This window comes from Falco peregrinus, chromosome 1 (assembly GCF_023634155.1).
Source record: "Falco peregrinus isolate bFalPer1 chromosome 1, bFalPer1.pri, whole genome shotgun sequence".
Classification (NCBI taxonomy): domain Eukaryota; kingdom Metazoa; phylum Chordata; class Aves; order Falconiformes; family Falconidae; genus Falco; species Falco peregrinus.
In genome coordinates, this window is record NC_073721.1 from 49,921,728 (window position 1) to 49,946,451 (window position 24,724).

Sequence of the window (24,724 nt, forward strand, 5' to 3'; positions counted from 1 at the left end):
AAGGGGACAGAGGGCAGCTGCCACAGTCACCATGCTGCTGGAAATGTCATGTCCAGCCAGAGCATTAGTTTTGCTGTTCCATTGTCTGTTCTGCTAAAGAAAGCTTTGTTGGCAAATGGACTTCATGGGAAGTTTATCTCCCTGCTGCTAACTTTGTACAAAAAAAGAGAGAGAAAAAAAAAAAAAGAAAAAGAAAAAAGCAGTAATAAAAAGAATCCAGCATAAATTCCCAGGCAGAATCAGGAGGTCAAGTTAAAAAAAAAAAAAAAAAAAAAAAAAAAGGAGGAAAAAGCTACACTAAACAACCCATCAGCCCCAGCCTGACGACGAAGAGAAGTGCTCTGGGCTGAGAAATAATGGTTTGAAGTTTGCATCATTATCAGGGCTACGTGCCCCACATTTACAATGCTGTCTGAAATGTATGCAAGCTGGGACTTGGGCAGTGTAATGGAAGCAGCGTGGGGGTGGGCCAGTCCCTCTTGCAGGGACAGAGGAGCCAAAAGAGAGACCTGCACAAGACATTGCAGCTCATCACCCCACACGCTTCGGAGAGCGACCTCCAAGGGGTTGGGTGAGAATCGTTGGTTCAGCTTTGTACCAGCTGCCAGGCCAGCTCTGCTCTCTGAAATGAGGCCCAGAGGGGTCTGTGCCTGCCTTGTCTAATGGCAAAGGTGAAAGGGCCCTTTTACAAAAGGGGAAACTGAGGCACAGAGAGGCCTGCCTGCCCCAAGTTAGCCTTCTACATTGAAAGCGATGCCCTTCCACAAGCAACCGAGTCCCCCCTCTCCCGTGCACATCCTCTGTGCCGGTGCTGTTCCCTGTTCAGAGGGAGTGCTGTGTTCCCCGAGCCGGGGTCGTGTGATCTTCAGGATTCAGCACATCTCCATCCTGACCCACCACAGCCTGGTTTATTCAGTGCTGGGCTCCCCATGTGGGTTTGCCAACACGGCTTGTTCCTGCCCTACAAGACCCCTGCTATTTCAAACCACAGCCCTCTGCATCTCACCCAGCTCCCTCAGGTTCCTCTCCCCTGTCCTTCCAGAACCGTTCCATCTGCTGTCAGCTGTACGGACCGTATGGTGCTTCAGGAACATGGGCAGGTGACACTTTGGCTTGGGCACAAGGTCTCCCCACCTGGGATTGGCAGAGGGAGGAAATCAGAGCTGGGCTGTCACATCCGATTACATTTTTCTCTGGGTGACCTCTGTTTCCCTAACGCAATTTTTATTATTTGACTTTGGAATATTGATTTTTATTTCCTTTTTTGATTCATTTTGGTTTCACTGTCTCCTGCAGGGAGTGACTTGAGTCACCTTCAACTTCTGCTTGCTCTGTAGTGTGAGGCAGGAAGGGTCACTTGTCCGTGGAAAGTGACCTGGAAGAAAAGCAAGGTTTTAACGAGTGCTTGTGTACAGGCTGGGGTTTGTTTATGACGCTCTGAATTGGGCCCTTCTGTCCTGTCCCTCCTGAAGCCCCTTCAGGCTACGTGGTGACTCCTCTTCCTCTCCAGGAGGTTCTTCATGGAGGTGGACAATGAAGCAGGTGTGGATGTGGAGCTCCTCTGATCTTTGCGGGCAGCAGGACCAGCTTCTGATCGAAAGGGTTTGCCACAGAAGTGTGTCCATCTCCTTGTGTCACTTCTTCAGCAGTGACCTTTAATGATGCTTCAGATGAAGGAAAAATTCAGTTGTACCAGGCAGACTAAGATAAATTTCCCACAGACCTGATGCACCGGTGGCCTGTGCTGTGATATGACGAACTTCCCCCTCTGCTTTCTCGATACATACAGGTCGGTCAAAGTTAAGAGCTGCTGGCTGGGGTCAAACACACAGGTGCTGTTTTCTGTGGGTTGGGCAACTTCTCTTTCTGTTTCATTGCCATCGGACCACTGCAACACACGGAAACGCCGCCCAGCCCATCCTCTTCACAACAGCAGCAGCTGGCGGTCTGTGAAAAGTCTCCACATTTTCTTTTCCTCCTCCCCCCAACCCCACCCTACCCCCCAGCCCCCTGTTTAATTCTGTAGCTCCGGCTTCAGTGCCTGTCTGACTTCTGTGATGCAGAGTGGCACTAGCTGATGTTCAAGCCATCCTATGGGGATGGATTTGGGACCATCTGTGTCTGTGGGAAGGTGCCCTCAGACTTTCCAAGCGGAAAGGACTGCCTAGGATATACCATCCCCTGGGCTCTGAAAGCAAAGAGGGGTCTTCCTACCTTTCCTGTCCTCAGCAACGCAGACGCCAGAGTCAGAAGGGAGCCCACAGCATGCAAGGCAGGACAGGCTCCAGAGTCCCTGCTTGCAGCTGCTTTTGCTCTTCAGGGACAGCAAGGATGGACACACGATTTGGTCAGCGAAGTCAGCAGCTGAGCTCCAACCATGCACGGCAAAGATCTTCATTGAATTACCTGCCACTATCCCAAATAAACCCCGCGAGGATGAGCTATTGCTGCGAACCTGCGCGCACAGTGAGGTGAAGGGACCACCAGCCACCTGACCACCAGGGAAGTGCTGAAAGAAACACCTTGGGGCACCAGCTGGCTTGTTAGCCTCTCCCTTCGGTGTTAGTCAATATATATTTTTGTGGTGATTCACATGCTTATTTTTTCACTGTGAAATATAGTCCCCAGCAGAGGGATAAGATTAAGCCAGAGAAAGAACATTTATAGCCTCTCCTCCTTCCACTCTCACCTTCCTAATTACTTTAAATATACAAGGGGGTTGTCAAAAGCTGTTAATCTCTCTCTTTCTCAGTTTTTCTTTTTAATAATCCCAGGGCCTGAAGCTCTTATCAGCCTTCCTCCTCAGACCCACCTTATCCTCCTGTGGCAGCATGAGGCCAAAAAAATTTTTTGTATTTACCTCCTTTCACAAAAGACCAAGAGAGGGGCATCAAAAAGCTTCACTTTAAGACCACCTAGGTCCAGTGAGCTCAGCATCACTGGGTTTCTGCTCTCCTGTCGCGCGGCTGTCTGTGTTTTACAGATGGGAAGCCCTGGACCAGGGAGCAACACATCCCCAGCAGCCGGAGGATCCGGGTCCTGGACCCCTGAATCCGGCACCGAGCCCAGGGCCGGGGCGTGTTCATGGGGCTTGGCAGCTGGTGGGGATTTGGGGTGAGATCTCCCATGTTTGGTTGTGGTGCCTCATCCCTTCATCTCAACCAAACTAAAAGTTTGTGACCGAGCAGGGAAGGGACAGAGGTGTTTCGGGACTGGGATGTCCCACCTGCAGGCAGAGATGCACCCACTCACTGCCCAGCCCGGGGTCCCCCTACCTCCTGCTCCCCCTTTTTGCGCTCAGGTGCTCAGAGGACGGCGTGTGCCTTTGGTGAACATCCTCACGGCTGCTCCCTCGGGATAACCCGTGCCATGTTTGCCTCCTCCTGGCACCGGAGGCTGCTTGGCTCGGGCTTGGCGGGGGTGTCAGCGCGCCCCCCCCAGCCCCATGTGCCGGCATATGCTGCCCCCTAGAGGCAGCACCCAAACTTCCCTTTTTTTAAAGGAAAAAGCTAGGAGAGAGCAAATCCTGTCAATCATGTGTCGGAGTGGCCGAGCCAGAGAAGATCCTCGACCCTTCCTCGACCCCCCCCCGCCCTGCCTGGGGCTCGGTAGGGTGAGACCCCCGCGGAGGACCAGCTCGTGAGAGGGGGGAACCCCGTCCCCATCTGCCCAGACCACCAGCTCACCAAGTAACAGATTGTCCCCCACCCCGGCACACGGAGCTCCAAGGTCTGTCCCGCAGTGGGGACCACCAGCCAGGTACCGCGTGCTGTGGCACCCAAAAACCCGCAAAACACTGAGGCTGCCTCAAGGAGGTGAAAGTGGGGATGTACCCAACACCAACGTCTCCCATTTGTGCTTTTTTGCTGATAGGAATTTTGATGCAGCCCACATCACGTATGTATTTTTTCAGGGGACTGGTACAGAAGTTTTGCCCTCGCCAGCTGCAGCTCCCAGCTCCATCCCCTTCTGCGTCGCTCTTCTGAGTCTCTCACCCAGAGCCTGTCCCCCATGATCATGCTGCCTCTTCTCCTTCCTTGAACAATTCCTCTCCTTCCCATACACTGGCATCTCAGTACTATTTTTTCCACCACCGAAGACCTCAGAGGAGTTGCATCCATTAACAGGAGGTGAGAATCTTGTCCTTATGCTTTAGTCGCTTCCACTGATGATTTTTTTTTCATCTCTTCCCAGTTGCAAAGCTGTCCACGCTGAGGGCTGAGCCTGCGTGGTGGCAGAGGCACATCGGGTCACTGTGGTGTATCTTACGCTTGGGGATCCTCATGTACTGAACAAGGTATTTACAGGGAGCTGATTGTGTCTTCACCAAATCGCAACCACACCGACCAGCAACGCTGCCAAGGCCAGTGCAGGTCTGGAAGGCATCGTGCGAGAAAGCAGTTGGCTGAATTGTGTTTCCTTCTGTAATCCTAGTTATTCTTTGCTAGTGCAGCCTCCTTGGATAGCTGTGTTTGGGGGTGAAGAGCCGTTGCCTCCGGGCATTCCTGCAGGGACGGACGGTGCATCACCCCAGCCCCGGCCCCACAAGCCCGAGGAGAGCAGGAGAGCAAGGGCTGGGGTGGGAGAAGCCGCCTGGGAGAGGGAAGGCACTAGAGGGCAGGAGAGCTCTTTGCCAACTGCATGTCTCCATCCTTCTGTTGGCATTTCTTGCACAATTTCCCCTGTTCAGTGGGTCAGCTGTAAAGTTCGGTGCCTCGTTGCAGGAAACGACCCTCTGTTGTCCTTCCTGAGCTGCTGCCAGCACAGGTGAGCAAGGCTGGAGCCAGACTCAGCTGGAGGGGTTTGCGTGCCTGGACTGAGCACTTTCAAGGGCTGCTGGCAGGATTGCTGCCAGGTAGCTTCTCCTGGCGAAGAAACATTTGGGGAAGCGGGCGCCAGTGGGTGGTCCCCTTCTTGCACGCCTCTTGCTGCAAGGTGGACTTCAGCACCGCACTCTCATCCGATAGCAAAGCAGGCGCATTGGTATGAAGGCAGGACATACTCATTTCTCCTCTTCTTGATGTAACATCAGCACTTGGAAAACTGGCTCTTGGCAGGGTGCTTCGGTTTCACTCCCTCTTGAAGGGATCCAGCTACTGTCCTCCCCTTTCTCCCCAGTGCACAGCAAGGGAGATCCCCGCAGGATCTCACATGAAAAGTCCCATCTCTTCACAGCTCTCCTCCTGCTCTCCTGGCCCTGGCTCTGTCCATAACACCACATTCACACTGATGCAGTCAGCTCGGGGGCATTTTTCCGCAGCCTACTCAATGGGATATTTAGAAGCATCAGGTTTTCCCAGCGTTGTGAGTTACATCTTAATGCAGAAAGCGCAAGAGAAACTCCAGCATCCCCCGAAGGCAATACATCATGGGCACGATGGGGCTTTTTATATCGGAGACTATGAAAAGACCTTCCAATTTAGTAGCTGTTCTGTTCGTATCACACATTATTGCACACACACTCCTTCTTCCTTGCCCAAGTCTGAAAACGGCGGGTGTAAGAATAGCAGCTTCTTACTTCATCTGTCTGCTTCCTGTGTGTACTCACAGCAGGGGCTGCTCGCATTAGCATCTTCCACTACAGCTCCTACTTACTTTGCTCACTAATACCAGTGAGTCAGCACAGCTTAGCGTGGCTACAAGCCAGCCACCTTTTACATCTGTGTGAGAGAAGAATCTGTCCCTCAGTGTGTTCTGTTTAGTTTTATTAAGCAGACGCAGTCAGGGTCTCTCCTAAAGCTTCTAACAAAATATATAAATAAAATTAAGGCAAGAAAAATGCATACCCTCCCTCTTAAGAGATTTCCTCCTATAGCTTGTGCCCAGCCCCAGGTGTGTGAGATGTTTAAACCGGCTGATGAAGTCACTGTAAAAGTTGTGTGTAAAACTTACAAGCCCAGCAGCCTGGTGGATTATTTATTTGATGGAGGAGGAAGCGGACGGCTCGCCAGGCTCGCGGAGTTATTGCCCCGCAGCACAGGGCACCACCTGCCAGACAAGGCACCGCCGTGACATTTGTCCCTAATTAAGTTGTAGCAATAAGATAATTTTCAAATAGGACCATAAGCCTTTTATTGTTGCCCAGGGAGGGCCGTGGCCACCAGCTCTGCGGTCACTTCCAGCAGGAGGGAGACCACTGCCCCGGGGGGCTGCCCGTGGCCCCCGAGCTGAGGATGGGGGGCGGGGGGCCGCGGGGGCTTCCCCTGGGGCACCCGTGGGTGCTGTGGGCGCTCCGTGGCGGCAGCACCCCCGTCCTGTCCCACTGAAAAACTGTGTCGGGGTCTCTGCCAGCTCCCCCCGCCCCGGTCTCCTGTAGTTTTGCTGCGGACCCCCGGGAGGGACAGGCCGGGCCGGAGCGGCCCACCGGCGCTCCCGGCCCCCCCGCGAAGCCGCGGACGGAGGCGGGCGCCGGGGAGGCAGAGCCCCCAGGGACCAGGGCTGCCCCCGGGCCGCCCCTAGGGCCGCCCCCAGCCCCTCGCTGCAGGCCCCGGGCCCAGGGGCTGGGCCCGCAGCCGGTGCCGAGCGTCCCCGCCACCGCCGCTCGGGGCCGCGCGGCTTCCCGGGCCCCGCTCCGGGGGCCAGGCCGAGGGTTTCCCTCAGGAAACCGGCGGCCCCTGCCGGCGCCCCGGGGGTCCCTGCCCGCCGCCCGGGGCGCCGCCCGCCGCCCTGCCCGCCCGCTGCCGGCCCCGCCCGGCGGGCTGTGGCGGCGGGTGCCCGGCGCGGCCGGCAGGCGGCGCTGCGGCCCGGGGCGGCGCGTGTGCGTGTGCGGCGGGAGCCCCGGGCCGCCTCTTCCCCTCGCGGCCCGGCGCGGCGGAGCGCAGCGCAGCGCACGGAGCGGGCAGGGGGGCGGGCGCTGCCGGCGCCGCCGCCGCCGCCGCCGAGCCCCACAGGCCGCCGCCGCAGCGCCTCTCGCGGATCGCGGCCGGCCGGCCCGGCAGCAGGCGGCGGCGGCTGGCAGCTCCGCGCCGCGGCCGCTCGCAGCCGCCTACCTGTGCGGCCGGGCCCCGAGCGCCTCAGCCCGGCTCCGACATGTCCGGCAAGATCGAGAAAGCAGGTGAGCGGGGCCGGGAGGCCGGGGGGAGCCCGGCGGGGCGGCCGCGCTCGCCGCCCGCCTCTCAGCGCCGCCCCGCCGCCACCGCGGCCCGCCGGGGCTGTGCCGGAGCTGCCGGCCGGGGCCTGGCGTGGCCCGGCGGGGCCGGGGGCGGCGGGCAGGGCCCCCGCGGCGGGCGGGAGGCGGCCCGGGCCGGCGCGGGGCTCCTGTCAGGCGGCGCGGCCGAAGGCGCGGCGGGGGGATGCTGTGCCCGGGGCTCCGCGCTGCCCGCGGCCGCTCCTGCGCTGCCCGGCCGCCGGCTGGCTCGGGCTTTTTGTCTCTTCCTCCGCTTTTTCCTCCTGCTCCAGCGGCTCCCCTCCCCTCCCTTTTTTTTAATTTTATTTTTATTTTTAATCTATTTGCCCGCACCCCAGCCGTTCTTCCCCTGTAGCGAAGCATCAGCAAAGCCGGGGCGCTGCAACGCTTTGGGGCCTACACGCATCGATGAATTACAACTTCTCCAACTTTCCTCTTCTGGCGTTTGGGCAGGACCGGGACAGATGAGGCCGCGGGCAAATGTCAGAGGGAACGTGCTCCGTTTTCCCTGCTCCTGCCAAGCTCTCCCCTCTGCCTGGGGTGCTCACCTGGAGCCAGAGCCGGGGGAGCTGCTTTCACCAGGAATCGCTCGAGCACAGATCATATTGTCTCTCTGTGCTTCTGGAGTCGTGTCTGGTTCTCAGTTGTCACTTTAGATGCTTGAATTGCCCCTGTTTTGCCGTGTAGCGGGAGTAGGACGTTTAAGATTCAGTTAGTGCTTTGCAAATCAAGCAGTGAAGTTAGTTTAATTATGTTGCCTTTCATTAGCAGGGAAAAATCAACGCTGTTTTTGTGGTTTTCGTTGTAAGAAGCTAGGCAGTTCCCTACTGGGGAGCACAGGGTAGCACTCTGAGTCGGGATGCATTCAGGCTTTCCAGGACAGTGGCCACCGATTGAGGAAAGATTCCTGTTTCAAAGGAGTCAAGTTGGCAGCAGTGCTTTCTGGGTTTGATCATTCCATCCCGGTTTGTTCTGGCTTCTGTGCTGCGCTGTATACAGATCTGTTCTCCCGTGACATGGGTTCTGGAGCAGCCTCCAGGGAGAAGCAGACTGGCTGCCTGGCAGCCGGCTTTCAGTGCAGTATGTAGGCATGTTTCCAGCTCTTAGCGCTGAGTTACTGTCTAACAAGTGTGCATCGCATCATGGGACAAATGTTATTCCAGAAATATCATAGGTTAATCTGGTGCACGATCCCTTACACAGTATCGCAACATAACGCTTTGCTTTGAGATTCTGGCTATGTCTTTTCAATGCTTACTGGTGTATCGCTGCAACTGTTTGTCCGGGAAGCGGGTAACTGAGTAAGGAAGGTGCTAGCAGCATATACAGATGTGGGGCCAACTCTAAAATAATTGCCACTTGTTTATGCTAGAGGTGAATTTGGCTTGGGATTTTAGTAAATGCTGATAGTGCTGTAGACAGTAATTACAGATGTATAAATAAGTGATCACATTTTGTTTATTCGCGTGCAGTAAATAACCCTGTGAGAATAGTAAATATAACTCCACACCAGCGAAGCAGCGTGAAGAGTTCAAACGCGGGAAGATGACTCTGTAGACACACACAAACGCAGCGCGGTTCCATAAACAATAGAACAGAAAGGCCAAAAATACCATACAAAAAGCATACGCTGCGCAACCTAGAGACCCGGCCTTGCAACACACTGAACTCCCATTGAAGAACTCAAGACATCATGCAGGATACATCCCCAGGTCAGTGCTGTATAACTGTACAGTTTTGAAGATGCAATGGGTGAAGCCTTGATGCAGAGGCATTCTTTCTAGTGGGCGTGTATCGTAGTGATGATTTGCTGAATGACAGAAACTGTAAATCTGGGAGACTGTCCTCTTTCAACTGCTTTTACCTTCGTTTCTTTAGGAAGGGTGTTTAAAAAAAATAAAATCTAGTCCAAATGTAAACTGGAGGAGAAGAGACGGGGGCAGGGAGGGAAGGAGGGCTAGAAGCCAGCTGTTCCAGTGCAGTACAGTCTTGATCACTTGTTTCTGAGTATTTGAACTTCTGATTGACACAGTGTGGTTAACAGCATCACCAAATAAACATAGTCTGTAATACCGCAATAATTCTGGGATAGTATTTGTCAAAATATATACGGTAGCAGAACAAAGGGTGCAGAGTCATGACAAATGCGGTGAGGTCTAAGGTCTGCGTATTTGTGTACATTTGAATTTGTTTTGTTCTAATGGGAACGGAAATACATGCAAACCCCATTATGCTGTAAATAAAATAGGGTATTGCCTGATGACAAGCCATCCTGACAGACCTTGGAATGAGCTTGGGCTTTGGTTTGAACTCTTAGGTCTGCCTAGTCAGGCTGCTGGGGAAAAAAAAAGTGTTACCTTATAGGGTGAGATCCCTAGAGGTCTTGCATACATCTGCTCCCTGGGTCCTTAAATGAAACACCTTGTTGACACTTCATAAAAAACAATAATAAATGATTAGAGATAACAGCTACCATACTGTCAACCAAGGAAGAGCGGACAAGGCTCCCTCCGGAGCCTCTCAGTACTGTTGTTTAATCAACAGAAGGGTCACTGTAGAGCAATTCAGAGCACTGCTTTGGAGTGAAGAGGAGCCATCTGGTAAATAAAGAATAAGACGGTGTATTTTGTTTTCACTAGTATAAGACCCCCTGTTTTGTTCGCTCCAGCCAGAAGACTTCCAAATACTTTTTCAAAGCAGGACAGGCATAGACTTGAAGAGAAGGAATGACATCCAGTGTTGGTGTTTTTTTACTCTAGAACTGTGACTCTTTGTCTTCACTTTCAGAAAATTTTTGCTCTCATGCTAGTTAGTCTTACAGTTTTGATCTAAAATCCAAAATAGGGATGTCAAGAAAGAGTGGAGAAGGTCGCGGGTTCTGCCTGGGTTTCCTGTTACCATGGCAATGTGTGAGTTCCTGTATTTATTTACCTGATGGATTAGGTGCTCCAGGGAATTGAACTATTCTGCATCGTTCAGGGACAATAAGGGAGCCGTTAGACACCATCAGGTCTAAAACAAAAGGTCTTCCATGAAGCAGGTCTGTTCAAGAATGCCCTTTATTAAAACCAAAGAACATATGGGTGCCATACTTTGAAGATTTATTCTACTTGATGTTTTCAATCTTAATCTTGTAATTTCTTGCAGCGTTTTCATATCCCTTGTAAGCTTGCTTTTTAAATAGCTGTCTGCTAAAGGTTGTTTGAGATAACTGTTTCAAGTGTTAGCTACCTGGAGTGCAGTCAGTTATCTCTATTCTGCTCAGGACTCAACTGAATATATTTATTCCATGCAGACTGAAAACGCTGTTGTCTTCACTTTTTACTCATAAACATTTGCCTGATAAACAAATTTACCTCTGAAGTCTCATCCTGTAGTATTGGTGGTATAAACATCTACAGGTAATCCCAGGAGAACTCTGTCCTTAAGGAAAATGGCAAAACAGAAGAAACAATTCAGGAGGCCAGATTATTCCCATTTTATCGGAATTAATGTTTGTCCAGTGTCCTCCATGCCAAGTTACGTGATTCTGAATTGTGCATCAGACACATGTTTTTCTATTAATGTGAAGTTTCCTGGGGATCTCATTTTTGGGGAGGATATATTTTGAACTGTCATCATCTCTTGGATCATTCTATGGAAATCATCCTGCATATTTTTTACACCTGTAGAGTTTTATGCAGTTTCCCTTTGTCTTAAGTTATGCTTAGGTGAGTTACTAGGGAGAACTCTTTCTCGGTTGAGATGTGTATTCACCGCTGTACCGTGCTTTTCAGTGTGAGGGCTTTCAAATTAGAAGTTTTGCAGGTGACCAGTATAAGTGCTGCTCTACTGGAGGTTTTCAAACAAAGTAAAAACTGTCTCTGAAATGTCTTGTCCAGGGATCTGACAATTAAACTCTGTTCTAAAGACTCACCTCACAACCCTAAAGGCAATTCAGTTCCAATTCTTCTTTACTTGGGCTTTTAGCACCTACTGCATTCATTGCTGCATGCTACTGGGATAGTGACATTGCATGTATGTTCTATCGTAACTTGTTTAAAAAGCATCAACAATTCAGTCTGGTTTTGTGTAGAGGCAAAATGCAGGCACAAGATGAGCATTATTTAGTGTTTCCTGCAAAGTGGCACGAAGAGCAGAATTTTGCATTTTTTTATAAGTCATCGTAGGCTTGACAGGTGTTCCGTTGCATAGCTTCAAGACCGGAGTGTTCAGAAATGTAGCCTGTGGGATAACTGCTGCAAGATTGAGATGGTCATAGCAGTTGTAAGAAGGAAGTGGACAAAGAAGGGAGAAAAAAAGACAGCTGAAGCCTACTGGAATGTGAAGCAGCTGGGTTGTGCCTTAGTCAGTGAAAAAGCAGAAACTGGAAACAATTGCTAAATTTATTTTCAGTGCAAGCAGTCGTTTTCCTTGAACCGCAATGACTAAATATATCTATTGGTGTGATTTTTATGTGGTGGTAACTCTTACTGGCTCTTGCTAACCTCCTGGCAAGCAGAGAGATGAGTGGAAGTTCGCTGTCAGTCAAATGTCCCTCATCTAGGTCTGTTGCCTCACTTGCAGAGAGTATTTCCTGTTTTTAAGGGACTTGTAGGCTGTTAGCATGGCTTGTTGCAATATATTGCATGAGTGGAAGAAACCTGGGTATTTGTTTATAGGGAAGGGAATCAACCTGTAACTACTTTTTCATGTTTCCTTAGGGTTTTGTTCATCATTTTGCAAGTTTTGAATTGTAGTTGACACCTCAGCTGATATCTGAATAGTTCTATCTATAGATGCAGATAGATGCTGATGCAAATAATGTGGGTCTTTTAGGAAAAAAAAAATACATTAACACCTTATTTATTCCAAAGTTGAAAGCCTGTGGACACAATTGGCAAAATGAACCTTGCTGTTGCCTTACGAATTCTTTTGAAAGGAGAGCATTTGATTCGGAAGCTTACAGCATTTTAATTGCAGGTGGAGCAACATGAAGTGTTAACTTTCTAGAATTCATTTTAAAGAAACTAGAGAGATGTTACACCTTTCCTTGGCAGAGGCATTTGATGGCTGATCAGATTTGATTCAAGCACTCGGTCATTATGTGCGTTACAGGAGATGTCTAGGTAGTTCTCAGCTGAGCTACTGAGAGGTGGTAGCTGGGATTGTTTGTTGCCATAGCATCAAATTTGGAAGATCCTTGTACCCCAGCAGAGGTAAGACGATAGATAGCATCTCCTGTCTTCGTGCTAGGCTTGCTTCAGAAACTATGTAGTATATTGGAAACAACAAATGACATGTCAGACCTACAAGTAAGATGATTTAATAGCCGCCTTCCTCTCTCCTGCTCACCACACCTGTCATTTTGCATAGTTTGGATACGTGCAGAAGATATAACTTGTTCCATTTTCCATCCCAACATTTTTCTGCTGAAATTAGAGATCTGGAGTTTTGGGGTCTTCTGCCACTTTGCAGAGCTGTTGATCTCTGTGTCCTGTTGCTTAGCACTGAAATGAATCCTTCCAGCCTTTATTCTTCCTGTGGCGACTTTACCTTATCTGGACAAGAACCTGCGCGTGGAGAGGGATCCTTCAGCCTCTCAAATATGTGATTCAATTAATTAAAACTTATTGTGCTGTAAGTGTCTGAATATTTGGGAAATTCTTTGGTGTTACATCTGTCTTTTTTTCTTTATTAACACTAGGATTCAGCCATTGTCACGGAAGCGACATGGAAGGAGTATTAAAATCACCTAGCTGTTGCAAGAATATTGGCTTTGTTACTTGTCAATTTTGTCTAAATAACCAAAGCTTGGCTTTCATGGTGTTCAGCTGAGAAATGCTGTAGAACATAATGGGATGAGGGGATAGTAATGGAGTGTGTCATTTTCAGTGCTTTAGTAGAGATTAGAGGAGGAAAACTAGATTTATTCACCTTTGCAAGTTTGAATTTGCAGCCCCAGAACTGTGAGGTGTATGAAAAGGTGGCCAGAGAAGGAAAAAGGGACACAATTGGAGAAGCTGATGGAATGGTTGGGAAGACCAGAAAAGAAGTGAGAGGATGCCCAACCCACAGATGTTAGAAGAGGAGGCAATGGTGGGCTAAGTAGCGTGCAAGTAGAGCAGATAGGAAAAGGGCAGACTGATGACAAAAAGGGAAAGTAGGCAAGGGGGAGGCTCCCGGCAGCTTTCACGGAAGTCTGTTCCAAGGCAAAGAGAAATAAGATGAATTTCAGCCATCCGGAAAAGCTGCAGGAATCCTGCAGGTTGGGACGTGCTGCCAAAAGAATGTTCTGCAATTCTGCTATTCACGTTACTGCAGCCTGACAAATTTGCAGCTGTATTACCTGACCTGTAGCATCCCTCCTTAAAAATACATCTCCGATCTCTTCTTGTGGTGCGTGATGTTGATACTGATAGAGCAAACAATTTTATCTATGTGAAGGAGAAATGATGTCCCCACGTATTCTGTGAAGTAACCTGAGAAAGTCGATGGATGAGATTATTTTTATTTTGCATTTTTTTTTATTTTTATATATACTGTGTTTATTTGCATTTCATATTTCAGTTAAAGCTCTTCAGCTTTGAAACAGTCTTTTGATGTGAAATCCGTTTGCTGTTTTAGTTGCTACCATAGCTCACGTTCTGTGGAGTTTGTAAGATAATGTTTTCATGTTGAAAGCAAGGAAGAAGTGAACAGAAACAAGTATTAAGAATAAGATGGTCTGTATCAGAGCGTTCACTTAGTGTTGAGGGTGATAAGATATTGACAGTATTTGGGAGAATCGGTTCTCCTACACTTGCTTTCTATTTTACCATATTTAGGAGAGTAATCTAAAAGACTTGAGAATTGCCGAGAGCTATGTGGATTTTCTAAGCGTTGGCTAGCACTTTGGTTTCATGTTTCTTTCTTTTGGTTCCCCTTTTACGCCACTGAGAGGGTCGACTGAGCATGGATGGCACCCGGAGATTTCTTAATTATGGGGCTGAGGCTCTTTGAATTAAGCAAATGCATGATTTGCATTATATTACTTTACCTGGGTGATGATCTCCGCTGCTTTGTGTAGAGCTTTTCTGCTATCATGAAAATACTGTGCATTTCGTGATTCAAGTTAACATCTTGGTGTGGCCATGAGTGCCTCTAAAGAAATATTAATTCATTCTGCTGAGGGAGGAAGGTTAACGCTTGCTGGCACTCGCATGCTCTCATTCTTTCTCTCTGAAGGCTTCCTGTGGGGATGCCCTTTGTTGCGAACTTAACATATTCACTGAAGCAGTCCCATTTATATTCTAAACAAGATCTTTAATTTCATCCCTCACATGTACAAAAATCTTGGGTTTTGAAAGAAAATAGATGAGAATTTTCTTTTTAGACTTCTGGAAAGAAAGGAAAAAAAATCAGTAGAGGTTAAAATCAAAGTTACCCATAGCTGGTAAAGCTGGACTAAGTGGGTGCAGCAGCTTGGTTGGTTGATTAAACCTTCATCAGATTTTACCAAGAGACTGACTATGTAGTTCTGCATCTGTTAAACTGTAGTTTGCGGGTAGTCTTTAATAATTAAAATGGGAGCAAAAGGAGTGTGTTCACAACGTACAGCATGACTTGTTCTATCCCCTGCCTTTTGATGTTTTTATTGTGCTTCCCAGTCTACCAATCTGGCCTATCCATACTGCCCAAGAGCTGGTGAAGTAGCTTCAGGAATTAGTTCCATATTTAGAAAGTTTCCTTTACGAACCAAACATCATGTAATGAAGGGCACCCAGGGAAATCAATATTTTAGTTCTGGTTGTATAGTACATTCCAATCAATTCTAGATAGCAGTGCTCAGTGAATCTGTCTGACAGTGGGCTTCAGTTAGCAGGGCAATACTCTTTAAAACACGATTTTCCTTGGGTGATAGATTATCCTTTCATTTTGTGCTCTAGCTGTATTACCTTAAGTTTGTCAATTTGAGTGTTGGGAGATAAAGTGCGGATGGTTCCCATCCATGTTTTGCTTAACAGTTAAGTCTTGCATTTCATTGTTGGGAGTGATATATGCTGCAACTTTGATATACGAAGAAATTAAATATCCCTGTTTGGATATATTTTTTCCATAGTAATTTTTTTAAGTGTCTGTTTTCTGCTTTTCTAATTAGAAGAAGCTTTAAACTGAGTTATATCCAAGAATAATAGGTTTAAGGAGCTAGGGAGGTCTATCAATAGGTTTAGTAGAGCTCATCTATGAATTTACAGAGACTTACAGAAAATTTAGTGTATTGGCTCGCGGAGGAGGTGGTTTGTCTGTATAAGTATCCTTGCAAAGGTCACGTGAAATCATATGTTAAGTCTGATGCCAGATTTTTGATGGAGCATGGTAAGAGTGGTGCAGGGGTTGAGTTTACTCTTTTACTGCTTGGAATTGCTTCGCCAGAGCTACTATATGGGAGAAATTTGCAGTACCCAAAACCATTATGCATCTGAAAGTCACATGACTTTTTTAAAAAAAAAATCTTTTCTCTGTATGAGCAATATCTGGGAGAATGTACCTGACAGAAACTGAGGTGGCAAATTTCTCTTGTTTTCAGCTTAGTTTTTCTGTTTGCTCTGTGAATAGCTGTTCGCTTTTTGTCACTGGAAGTGGTGGCACTTCTGTCTCTTGCTCTGTCAGCCTGGTCTGTTGTAGTTTACAGGAGAAACATTTGTGAAAGCTGTAGAACCACCCTGTTAACATGTTTTAGTTAATATAGGGAATGATAAAGTACATTGTTTACAGTGAGCTGGCTCTCTCAAATATGGCCATTTTTGTGATGTTCAGCTGTACAGCATCCCTTTAAAGACCCACTGAGTCCTGATGCATAACTTGGTGTGCCTGCTCGGAACTAAGCTTGATTCTTATGTCAGTACCTCTCTTACTTAATCTGTAGCATCTTTTCATAAGGAAATAGTGATGGCTCATCCATCCTCTGCTAGAACTCTTGACCTATTGGCCAATTTCAGTCAACCTTTGGAGAGGAATCAATGCTAAAATGTGTTTAAATTTCTGCATGTTTTCTGGAGAAGACTGAGTAAAACAGAGGCACCAAAATAGCGCCTGCGTTACGGCAAAAGGGAAGATGGAGCTGTCCCATACTTTGTTTGGCAATCCAGTGTCAACTAGTACGTGTGTCATTTCAGAATTGCTAACACACATGGTGCTGCTTCTACAGAGGGGGTGCCAAGGGAGACGTGAGGAAGCTAGTTTTCTTCTGTTGGAAGCGGATTAGATAGTGTTTCACTAGTTTTACTGCTCATAGAAGATGACTTTTGAAATAAGACCTGGGTAATGTTTGCTGTTTGATGATTTAACTAAGGTTACGATCTTGTGCTTATTCAGTTGCATAGGCATTTTGTCTAAACTTGTCTCATTAGTTTATCCTGCACTGTAAAATTCACAGACGTGAGATAAATCTGACTGTATTTTGAAAAAATATGAGAAAAAAGTGCAGTGAGCTACACTAGTTTAACCTCAACTGGATTAATTGATGCAACAGCCTTCACGTATGGGCAGGATCTAAGAATGAACAGATATAAATCCTTTATTGCCTAGAAACTTCATTTCTTCACCAGCCCACTTGTGTTAGTTAAAAACTGATGGTGTCATTTAAGCTTTTGCCTCTCAATCTACCAAGGTAAGATAAATTCATAAAAGAGAGATTTATGGTGATTTGAGAATATCCTTGCCCAGAATTAGTCAATTTTGTGAAGCTGGGTCAAAATTGCACCTATACTGAAATAGATACAATTTTGCATATAGAAAATGTAATATATTCTTTATTTACATATAATTTTTGTTCTAATAATTTCTAGTCCCTCATGGATTCCAGCAGTTGTCAAAAGGATTTAATACTGGTTATATTGGTTTGGAAATGCTCGTCTTTCAGCAGAGACAATAGGAAAAGCCTGTGGTGACTGACTAGCGTAGACCCTAACACCTAACGTTCACCCAGCTACGTTTGGGGGAGATGGGTCCCAGCCTCAGGCAGGTTTTTGTCCTGTTGGAAAGCTGTTCGAAGAGATTTTAGGTATTGCTTGAACTGTTGTTATGTGAAGCTGAATGCATTGATTTAGCAAACGGCTTGCTGCATCTGTGCTTGAGGCAGAGCTGCGGAAGACCTTTTTTTCACTGCCATCCTTGCTTTGGCATGGCTGTTCCTTGCAGCACTAAAGCAAATGTGCTGTTTGGCGGTGGTGTTCACCCCTCAGACCGCCTGACTCTCCAGCGACAAAACCAGGGTTAGAAGGCTCCTTGCCTCCAACAAAATCCCACCTCATGTCCAAGTCACTGCTGAGAACTAGTGAAAGAACCTTATGTACCACAAAGGGGATGCCTGCAAGAGCTCACTTAATATTAACCCCGTTGCTAGTGGCAGGTCTGTGAGCTGGCAGAATTTTTTATCTAATTTGCTGTTAGTTCCCAAAGAAGAAACAGACGCTAGACCTTTTAAAGTTGAATTTCTTTGCTTTCCCTTGTGCTGCACAGCCCAGGGAGACATGAGGTATTGCGTTCCATCAGCTGATGACTTGGCGTCAGGCTGAAAGGTAAAAACACTGATAAAAAAAGACTACTTGAATTGTGAACTGGTTGGCCTGGAACAGGGAATGCTGAGGAGCAAAATCCTCTGGAAAAAAGCAAGTATGTGTGTCTTCTGGGGACAGCTCAGAGGAGCCAATCGAGGGCAGTGAGGGGTGGGTTGCTCTTAAAAGCCAAAGTATCCTGGTAAAAACAGCAGAGCAAATAAACCCTTAAAAAGCATGCAAAGAGAGAATTTGCTTCTCGTGACTGACTGTATATTTCTAGGTAGTCTTTAAACAAAGATGGTTTTGCTTCTGTCTGTCTTGGGTGAAAGCACTTGTATAAATTCTTTAAATATGCATTGGCAGTTCTTACTCTTAGGTTTTACCCTGAATTACAGCCTTGTTCATTAGACCTCAAATCTGAGGTGTACATTTCACTGTAATACTTTTAGGGCTCCCTGGAGACATCAGGTATACCGCAAGTGATACACAGGAGAGCTCTGAGCTTCCATTTGGCTGGCAGCCTGGGGAGCGCCAAGGTTCAAGGGATCAAAACCATCGTTCAGACCAGACATTGGCACAACCAGCGTCGTTGCCTGGGGTTGCTGGAGTTGTTGTGGGTTTTTACTATATGCGTAAGGAAAAAATGCTTACCTGGCAGTTGACTGTAGTTATCTGTTTTCAGGTTTACCACCTGAATTTGTATTTTACATTTTTTGTTCCGGCTGAAGTTAACCTGACAGAGAAGGCAAAACAAAGGAAACATCTGAGGGATTGTTTGTGGCAGCTGGGCAAATGAGTTTGTCTATAAATCCTGAAAGTCTCTGGCAACAAGGTGTGTAAGACTGTTAGTAACAACAAAAATGGTGTTGAAAGGTTGTTGATCGCTTACATCACTGTTTTGAAACTTCTGAAGTTGTAAGTATTTGGGGCTGGTATAAATAATAGCATCTAAGGTTACAGCTGTTGGTCATCCAGTCCGTTGGAGCTCCACTGGCAATATCCAAAAAAATATTCCCCCATCAAGTGAAAGCATAACTGGTTCTGAAATCATTCCCAGGGTGCATGTGCTGTTAACATGGCTGTTGATCAAGGTCCTGATCTGCGTCTGGCATCCAAAGTCGGTAACTCGTGCAAAACACCATTCTTGGCAATGTCACCAGTGCTGTGGCTTGTTCTGTGGGGAGAGTTAACAGGCTGTGGGTTTTGGTATTGCTATTATTTTCGTTCATTTTTATCATTTAATACTTCTCAGATGAGGTACTTCACATCTAAAAGCTTTGGCAACATGGTGTACTAAGTTTCAAATATTATAATGGAGAAAAAAAGCATGCTAAAAATACTAGTACTCAGTAGGATACATTTAACGAAATTGTTATTCAAAGCTCTTACATCCAGAAAAGTAACACTGGTTTGTGTTGGTGCTGCACACTACGATCTTAACCTTTGGGATGATAACAAAGCACAAAAACTGGCTCCTCCTGCAATCCTGTGCCCTTGAAGGAGTCATTTAGTTAAATTCCTTAATATTTTTGCAGCTGTGGTTGTGGTTTATTAACTGATGCTGCCTTGAAGAGGAGCCTGTGTCTGCAGCAGAGTTTTCATTACTCATCTGTCAATACTTGCAGAGTAAAACAAATGGGTCTGGGTAGAGAGGTTTCTGCTCTTCTGTGTAAATGGTTTCTTTTTCTCCATCTCTGCTACCTCTATCCTCTACCCAAGGAGAGGGTAGAGAATAGTTTTGATACAGTACATTGTTATACTGTATTGGATAGGAAGGCCTGCTTTGTCAGTCAGGATTATTTTAAGCTATGATGTTTAGATTTTATTAAATGGACTGGAGGGAATTAAAAACATCTCTCTTTCCCAAAACATTCTTACTTGTACAGCTGTAGACAGCCCTTTATCCTGAATCATACCAACAGAAGAATCTCCAGAATTTCTCTTTTGCAGGGGGTAAAATAGGATTTTTGACCAGTTCAACAATGTGCTTGTCAGGAGAAATCCAGGTGAGTTTGGTTTGGTTTGGTTTTTGGTTTTGCATAGGCCCTCAAAATTGAAAATTAGGTAAACGAAAATTATTATGTTGCTGTGTTTACTGATGCAAACTGCAAGTTTTGCAGTAATTGCCTTGGCTTCTGGGTGAATGCAGGAGGCATTCTGTGTCTGGATTTTGGGTTTTATTTGCATCATATTTGCAAGTGAAGGGCACACCTTACTCTGAAGCCCCTGCAGGACAGAGCTGTCTGCTCTGAGAGATGGAGATATAAATGAATTTCATGCTGGTACGTAGTATGGGCGAGTGAATGAACTGTTTTTATAGCAGATGAGCAGTTGTTATGAAATGCTTTGCTGGAACCGGGCAGGGCTGTAGCAAAAGGATCAGCTATAATAAGCAGGGGAGAAGGACTTGCAGAACCCAGGGTACTGACTCACTTAACCACACGCTTCTCTTGAGTTTCACGCTTGACTGTGACAAATATTGAACAGAATGTCAGCCAGGCTAGTGAGCAAGTGTGCTTAAGAGCCAAAAGTCAGTGCTGACCTCTTTCTGTGCACATGTATTTTGGGGGGAATACTGGAGTCCTTATCTCCTTTTCCTGTTGTGCATTCTGGTTTTGATTAGTTTTTATCCTACCCCAGAAAATCATGGTGGGGCAAAACCACATGGAGCAGTTCCCTCTGCAGGAAGAAGTAAAGAACTAAGGCCCAGCCCAGTGAAGGCGATTTATAACTTGAAGCCTTGCTTAGTGCCTCTGTTCCTTCGCTGGCAGAGTTGGCTGCTAAATTGGTGCCAGTTTCCTTAGCGTAGACCTGCCTGTTGTCATGGAGTTGCCATCAAATGTATTTTAAAGCCCGTGGGAGACTGTTCTGTATTACCGTGGCCTCCGGCAGGAGCAGAGGGAACCAGATCTCCACCAGACTGAGCTCTTGACTAGCTGCAACTGTGAGGACCTAGTTTGGAGATTAAAACTGATTAGTGGATAATTCCCCCAGAGTGAATAATCTCAGCCTGAAAAGATGAATTGCAGATGGTTTTGGATGAGAGAGACAGCAGGTTTAAAATGTCATTCTTCCAGTAACCTAAATCTGCTGACCTTACATGGCATTGCAGCGATCATTTCAGCTGAGTAAGAATGGGAGGAGAGGCTTGCTGGAGGTGTGTGGCCAGTGCTTCCTGCATTGGTCTGGCCCCCAAGCCCCCAGTGTTATATTTACCTGGTGGTTTGAAAGGGGTTTCACTCCGCAAGGTCAAGGAAAGCTTCCAAAATACAGAGAAGAGCCATTGTAAACTCCCGAAGTGAGGATTAGCATCTAATACGACTTTTTCAATTATTTTCAGCTTGGTTTACTTGTCTTTACCCGTCTTTCACCTTTGCAAAGGTAACAGTACATGTGTGTTTGCCTAGCTCTGCCTGGAAAGCTTGCAAAAAACAAGACTGAAACATAAAACCAAGTTAAGGACTGTATGAGCAAGCTATGTCAATAAAGACCATCATTTTGTGTAGCAGTGCAGCTTATCAAATTACTCCAGTGAGAGACTCCTTACAAATGCTTTTGTATTTTATCTGTTGACTCATCCATCTCAACACTTACAGTAACATTTCAGTACTGTCTTATAAAGCCTATGATTGAAACAAGGCTGTTCTTGGGCTGGTTAATCAACAGATGCAATTAATACAATGGTGTTTGTCCTGACAGCCTGTCCCACTGTGGTGGCATTGTAAGTGGCATTGCTACACGAGGGGTTCTCTGTGGTTGAGGACTCGCTGTACAGGCAGATCACTCAACATTTGAATTCAGCGTAAAGTCAACATGGAAAGAGTTTCAGACCTCTTCTCAGCTGGCAGTCTCACTGGTGCTACGAGCGATGTTAACAAAAGGGTAAATCATAATCCGCAGCACTTCTAATTTATTTAACAGTTTTAGAAAAGGCTGGGATTTTGCTCTGTTAGAGCGCACCAGAAGTGTAAAAGGAAGGCTCGGATGGATTTTCTTCTTGTGCGAGGCTAGGAAGGTGGTGAAGGAAATACAGTTTGGACTCAGATATTTATTCTTTTAGTAGAACAATGTCAGCCCCAGACCAGTGCTTCTTAGATGTGTTTTACCCTGGGAACTTGTACAAAACGTCTTCCCTTTCAGCTATTTCATTTTTAGCTGTATAGAGGGTGTAACCATTGTTTAAGGGAGTGTCGGTGGCATGTGGCCAGTTGATATCTAAACCCTATCATGAATTGTTTTAAAGAGAGTATGATTTTCTGTACTGAGATATATTGATGACTTTTTTCAAGGCAGGAAGTACATGCTGACTCCAGCAGTTGCCAGAGCAGCTGTTCATTATGAGTAAGCCATATGAAAAATCTTGTGAAAGCCTTAATATCAGTAGAAAGCAGCGCAAGCTTAAATGATTGGCACCAAAGTGTGGCTAAGCTGTATCAAGAACTGCTTTCATATTTTCAGTTGCTTAGAATTTTACATTGGAAAAACTTTCTGGTTCTTAAGGTATCAAAATCTGTAGGATAGTTTACAGAGAGGTATTTTAACTTCAGGCTAGTTAATATTTTTAAAGGCTTGTCTGGACACTCCCCAAACTCTTGCTCCAGGGTACAAATTTATTTGATTTATACCATGTTGAGTTGATGTAGCAGGTTCTGGCTCTGTAAGTAGGCATCTCAGCTGGCTCTGCGGCTTTTAGCATTTCCTAGCATTGTGCCACCAGTGTTGCTTAGACTGGGTTTCTACCAAGGCCCGTATTAGACAGAGCACACACTTGAAATGCCGTCAGCTCCCGGTCCTGAGGTCCCTAATCAGCGCGTTGGGACTTTTTGTTACAGTCTGTTTTTAATCACAGAGCTGACTTTTGTCAAGACTGATAAATATATTTCCATAGCTTTCCACCAAAAAATTTGCTTTGAATTAATGACATTTCAGTGAATTTCTGTAGTTAACAATTTCTGGAAAAAGAAATTATTATTTTGCTCCAAAACCCTCTGATCAGTGCCAGCTGCAGGCAGTGGAGGAGGTGCTGGGCTCCAGTGGGCTCTTCCTGAGTACAGGTGGCTCTAGCAGATCTGCTGACCTTTGGCTCACAAGAAAAAAAAAAAAAGGAGTATGCAAGAAGTGCTGTGCTCCGAATATGAACCTGGCTGGAAGCTGAGTATGCAGAGATAAGCTGCTGAAGGGGAAAACCCCCTCACCTATAGCTGACGTATGACACAAGTGAACCCACTGTGATAGTTTCCTAGCTCAGCTTCTGAGATACTTCCAACCCAGGTTCAGTTACCTCTTTTCCTTCTACGTTTGAACTCTGTATTTGGTGTTGTTGCTTGTTGTCTTTGATACCAGGATATGATTTCTTCTTTATCACCTCTCGCTGCCCTTTGTTTCTCTTAGTTTACCATTTTTTTCATGCGTGCACTCATGTTGCTTGTAGTGCGTTCTGTCTAAGAGCCTGTGTCACAAGGTTCTGATTCAGCAGGGTTGTCCTGGAGATGTGTAAGGATGTGCCAGCAAATAGTGGTACGTATGTCACAGCAAAGGAACAAACATACACATCTTGCCCAAGCAGTAGAGCTTGGTTTGCTGCTGAATGTGGTCCTCAGGCCGTGGCTCATGAGGGTGGTAGCGATGGGGAACGTGGGACGTTCCAGCTTATTTTGAGAACAAGATTCAGTTTCCCTTGATGCTGTAATTTCATGAATCAAAAAGGAAAATGTGTCATACTTAGTCTTTATCTAGAGCTTTACATTTTTAGAGCTTTATGCAAGCATTTATGCTGTACTTTTGACTTCATGATGAGGGGTGATGGAAAGTGCCGTGAGAATACAGAGTACAGCTCCTGCCCTTGTTTCATTTACTGGTATGATTTAACTTGTTGGTTTGATCTTATGATGTCTGCTTTTCCATAAGCTTCTGTGGGCTTTTCAGTTTACCACCGGGGCTGTATAGCCAGTGAGCGGGTTGTTAGTTCGTGTTTGAGATTTCAGGAGGTAGTGGGAGCGGAAGACATAGTCTTGCATAGTGGTGGTGCCTCTCCATTTGTGAGAGGGTGCAGGTAATGTTGTGTGCACAGAGCATGCCACCTAGAGGAACAGAGCAGGCCGGCAAGGCTGTAGCCATGATTTGCTGGCAAAATTTAGGTAACTGTGCAAATGGCTATGTTGAGACCTTCTCCAGGCAGTGCCCTCTGTGGCCCTGCCTCTGGTACGTTCATCAAGTGAAGTGTGAGAAGGTCCATGCACTGGTAGCTTTCCATCAACTCTTCTCAACCAACATTTCTCAGCTTCTTACATGAGAGTACTGCTCATGCTTTAGCCTCCTGGTTGTGTTGATCCTAATCATTCACAGAGGCTCAAGGATCTGAAACGAAGTTGTGGATCTCGCCTCCTGTTCCCTGGGAATTAGGATGAGGAATCTAGTACAAGGTGTGATTTGATGGACTAACAGTCTCCCAAGTCCTGTGCTTTTTCGGCTTGTATGTTGCAATTTCTTTTGTGGGAGACTAATAAATTTCCCAGAAGATTATCCTAATTTCCAGAGTCTTAAAGTCTGAGTTGTAATTAAACACTTAATTTGATGAGGGTTTTTAGATGTGTTGCTAGTCTACTGGCAGCTTGGGGAAACGCTTCCATCTTCAGCCCAGCTCCCCTTGTGTAGATTCAAGCTCAGAAAGCTGCTATATATTTAGAACCAGCAGAACTGCAGCCTGCCAGACAGGCCTCAGAAAACTGCTCCACATCTATGCTTTCTGTGTAGATTAAAGCCAAATTTGAAAGAAGCCTGGCTTTTTTGAAAAAGCTGAAGTTAGGGTGATGGCAGTTTTTCATTAACAAATGGGCAGTGGGAAACTTTAATAATACATTTATTACTTAGAGTTGCACTGAGTTCTCCCATAGCCACAAATAACAGTAATCAGTACATCCAGCAGGGAAGCAATTATTTTATTTCATGATCAATCGGAGACTTGTGATCATCCAGAGAGTCAGGGAGTTGTGTTGTCAGATAAGCACATGGCTTGACCACGTCTTTAGGACAGGAATTTATTTCTGATCCACATTAGTCTAATATGTGGTGGAATAAG

General features: G+C 46.5%; 1 protein-coding gene across 9 annotated transcripts in view; it reads left to right on the forward strand.

The window, feature by feature from the left end:
• Positions 1 to 6,480: 6,480 nt before the first annotated feature.
• RAPGEF1 (Rap guanine nucleotide exchange factor 1) overlaps positions 6,481 to 24,724 on the forward strand; it is a 92,326-nt gene continuing 74,082 nt past the window's right edge. For 2 of the 9 annotated variants that reach the window (XM_055795302.1, XM_055795307.1), the window contains exon 1: positions 6,779 to 7,054. In XM_055795302.1, the coding sequence (XP_055651277.1) occupies positions 7,030 to 7,054 (25 nt within the window). In that variant the 5' untranslated portion in view covers positions 6,779 to 7,029. Of the gene's footprint in view, positions 7,055 to 8,598; positions 8,839 to 24,724 lie in introns of all 9 variants that reach the window. The other 7 variants (XM_055795289.1, XM_055795317.1, XM_055795333.1 and 4 more) reach the window with 7 other exon arrangements.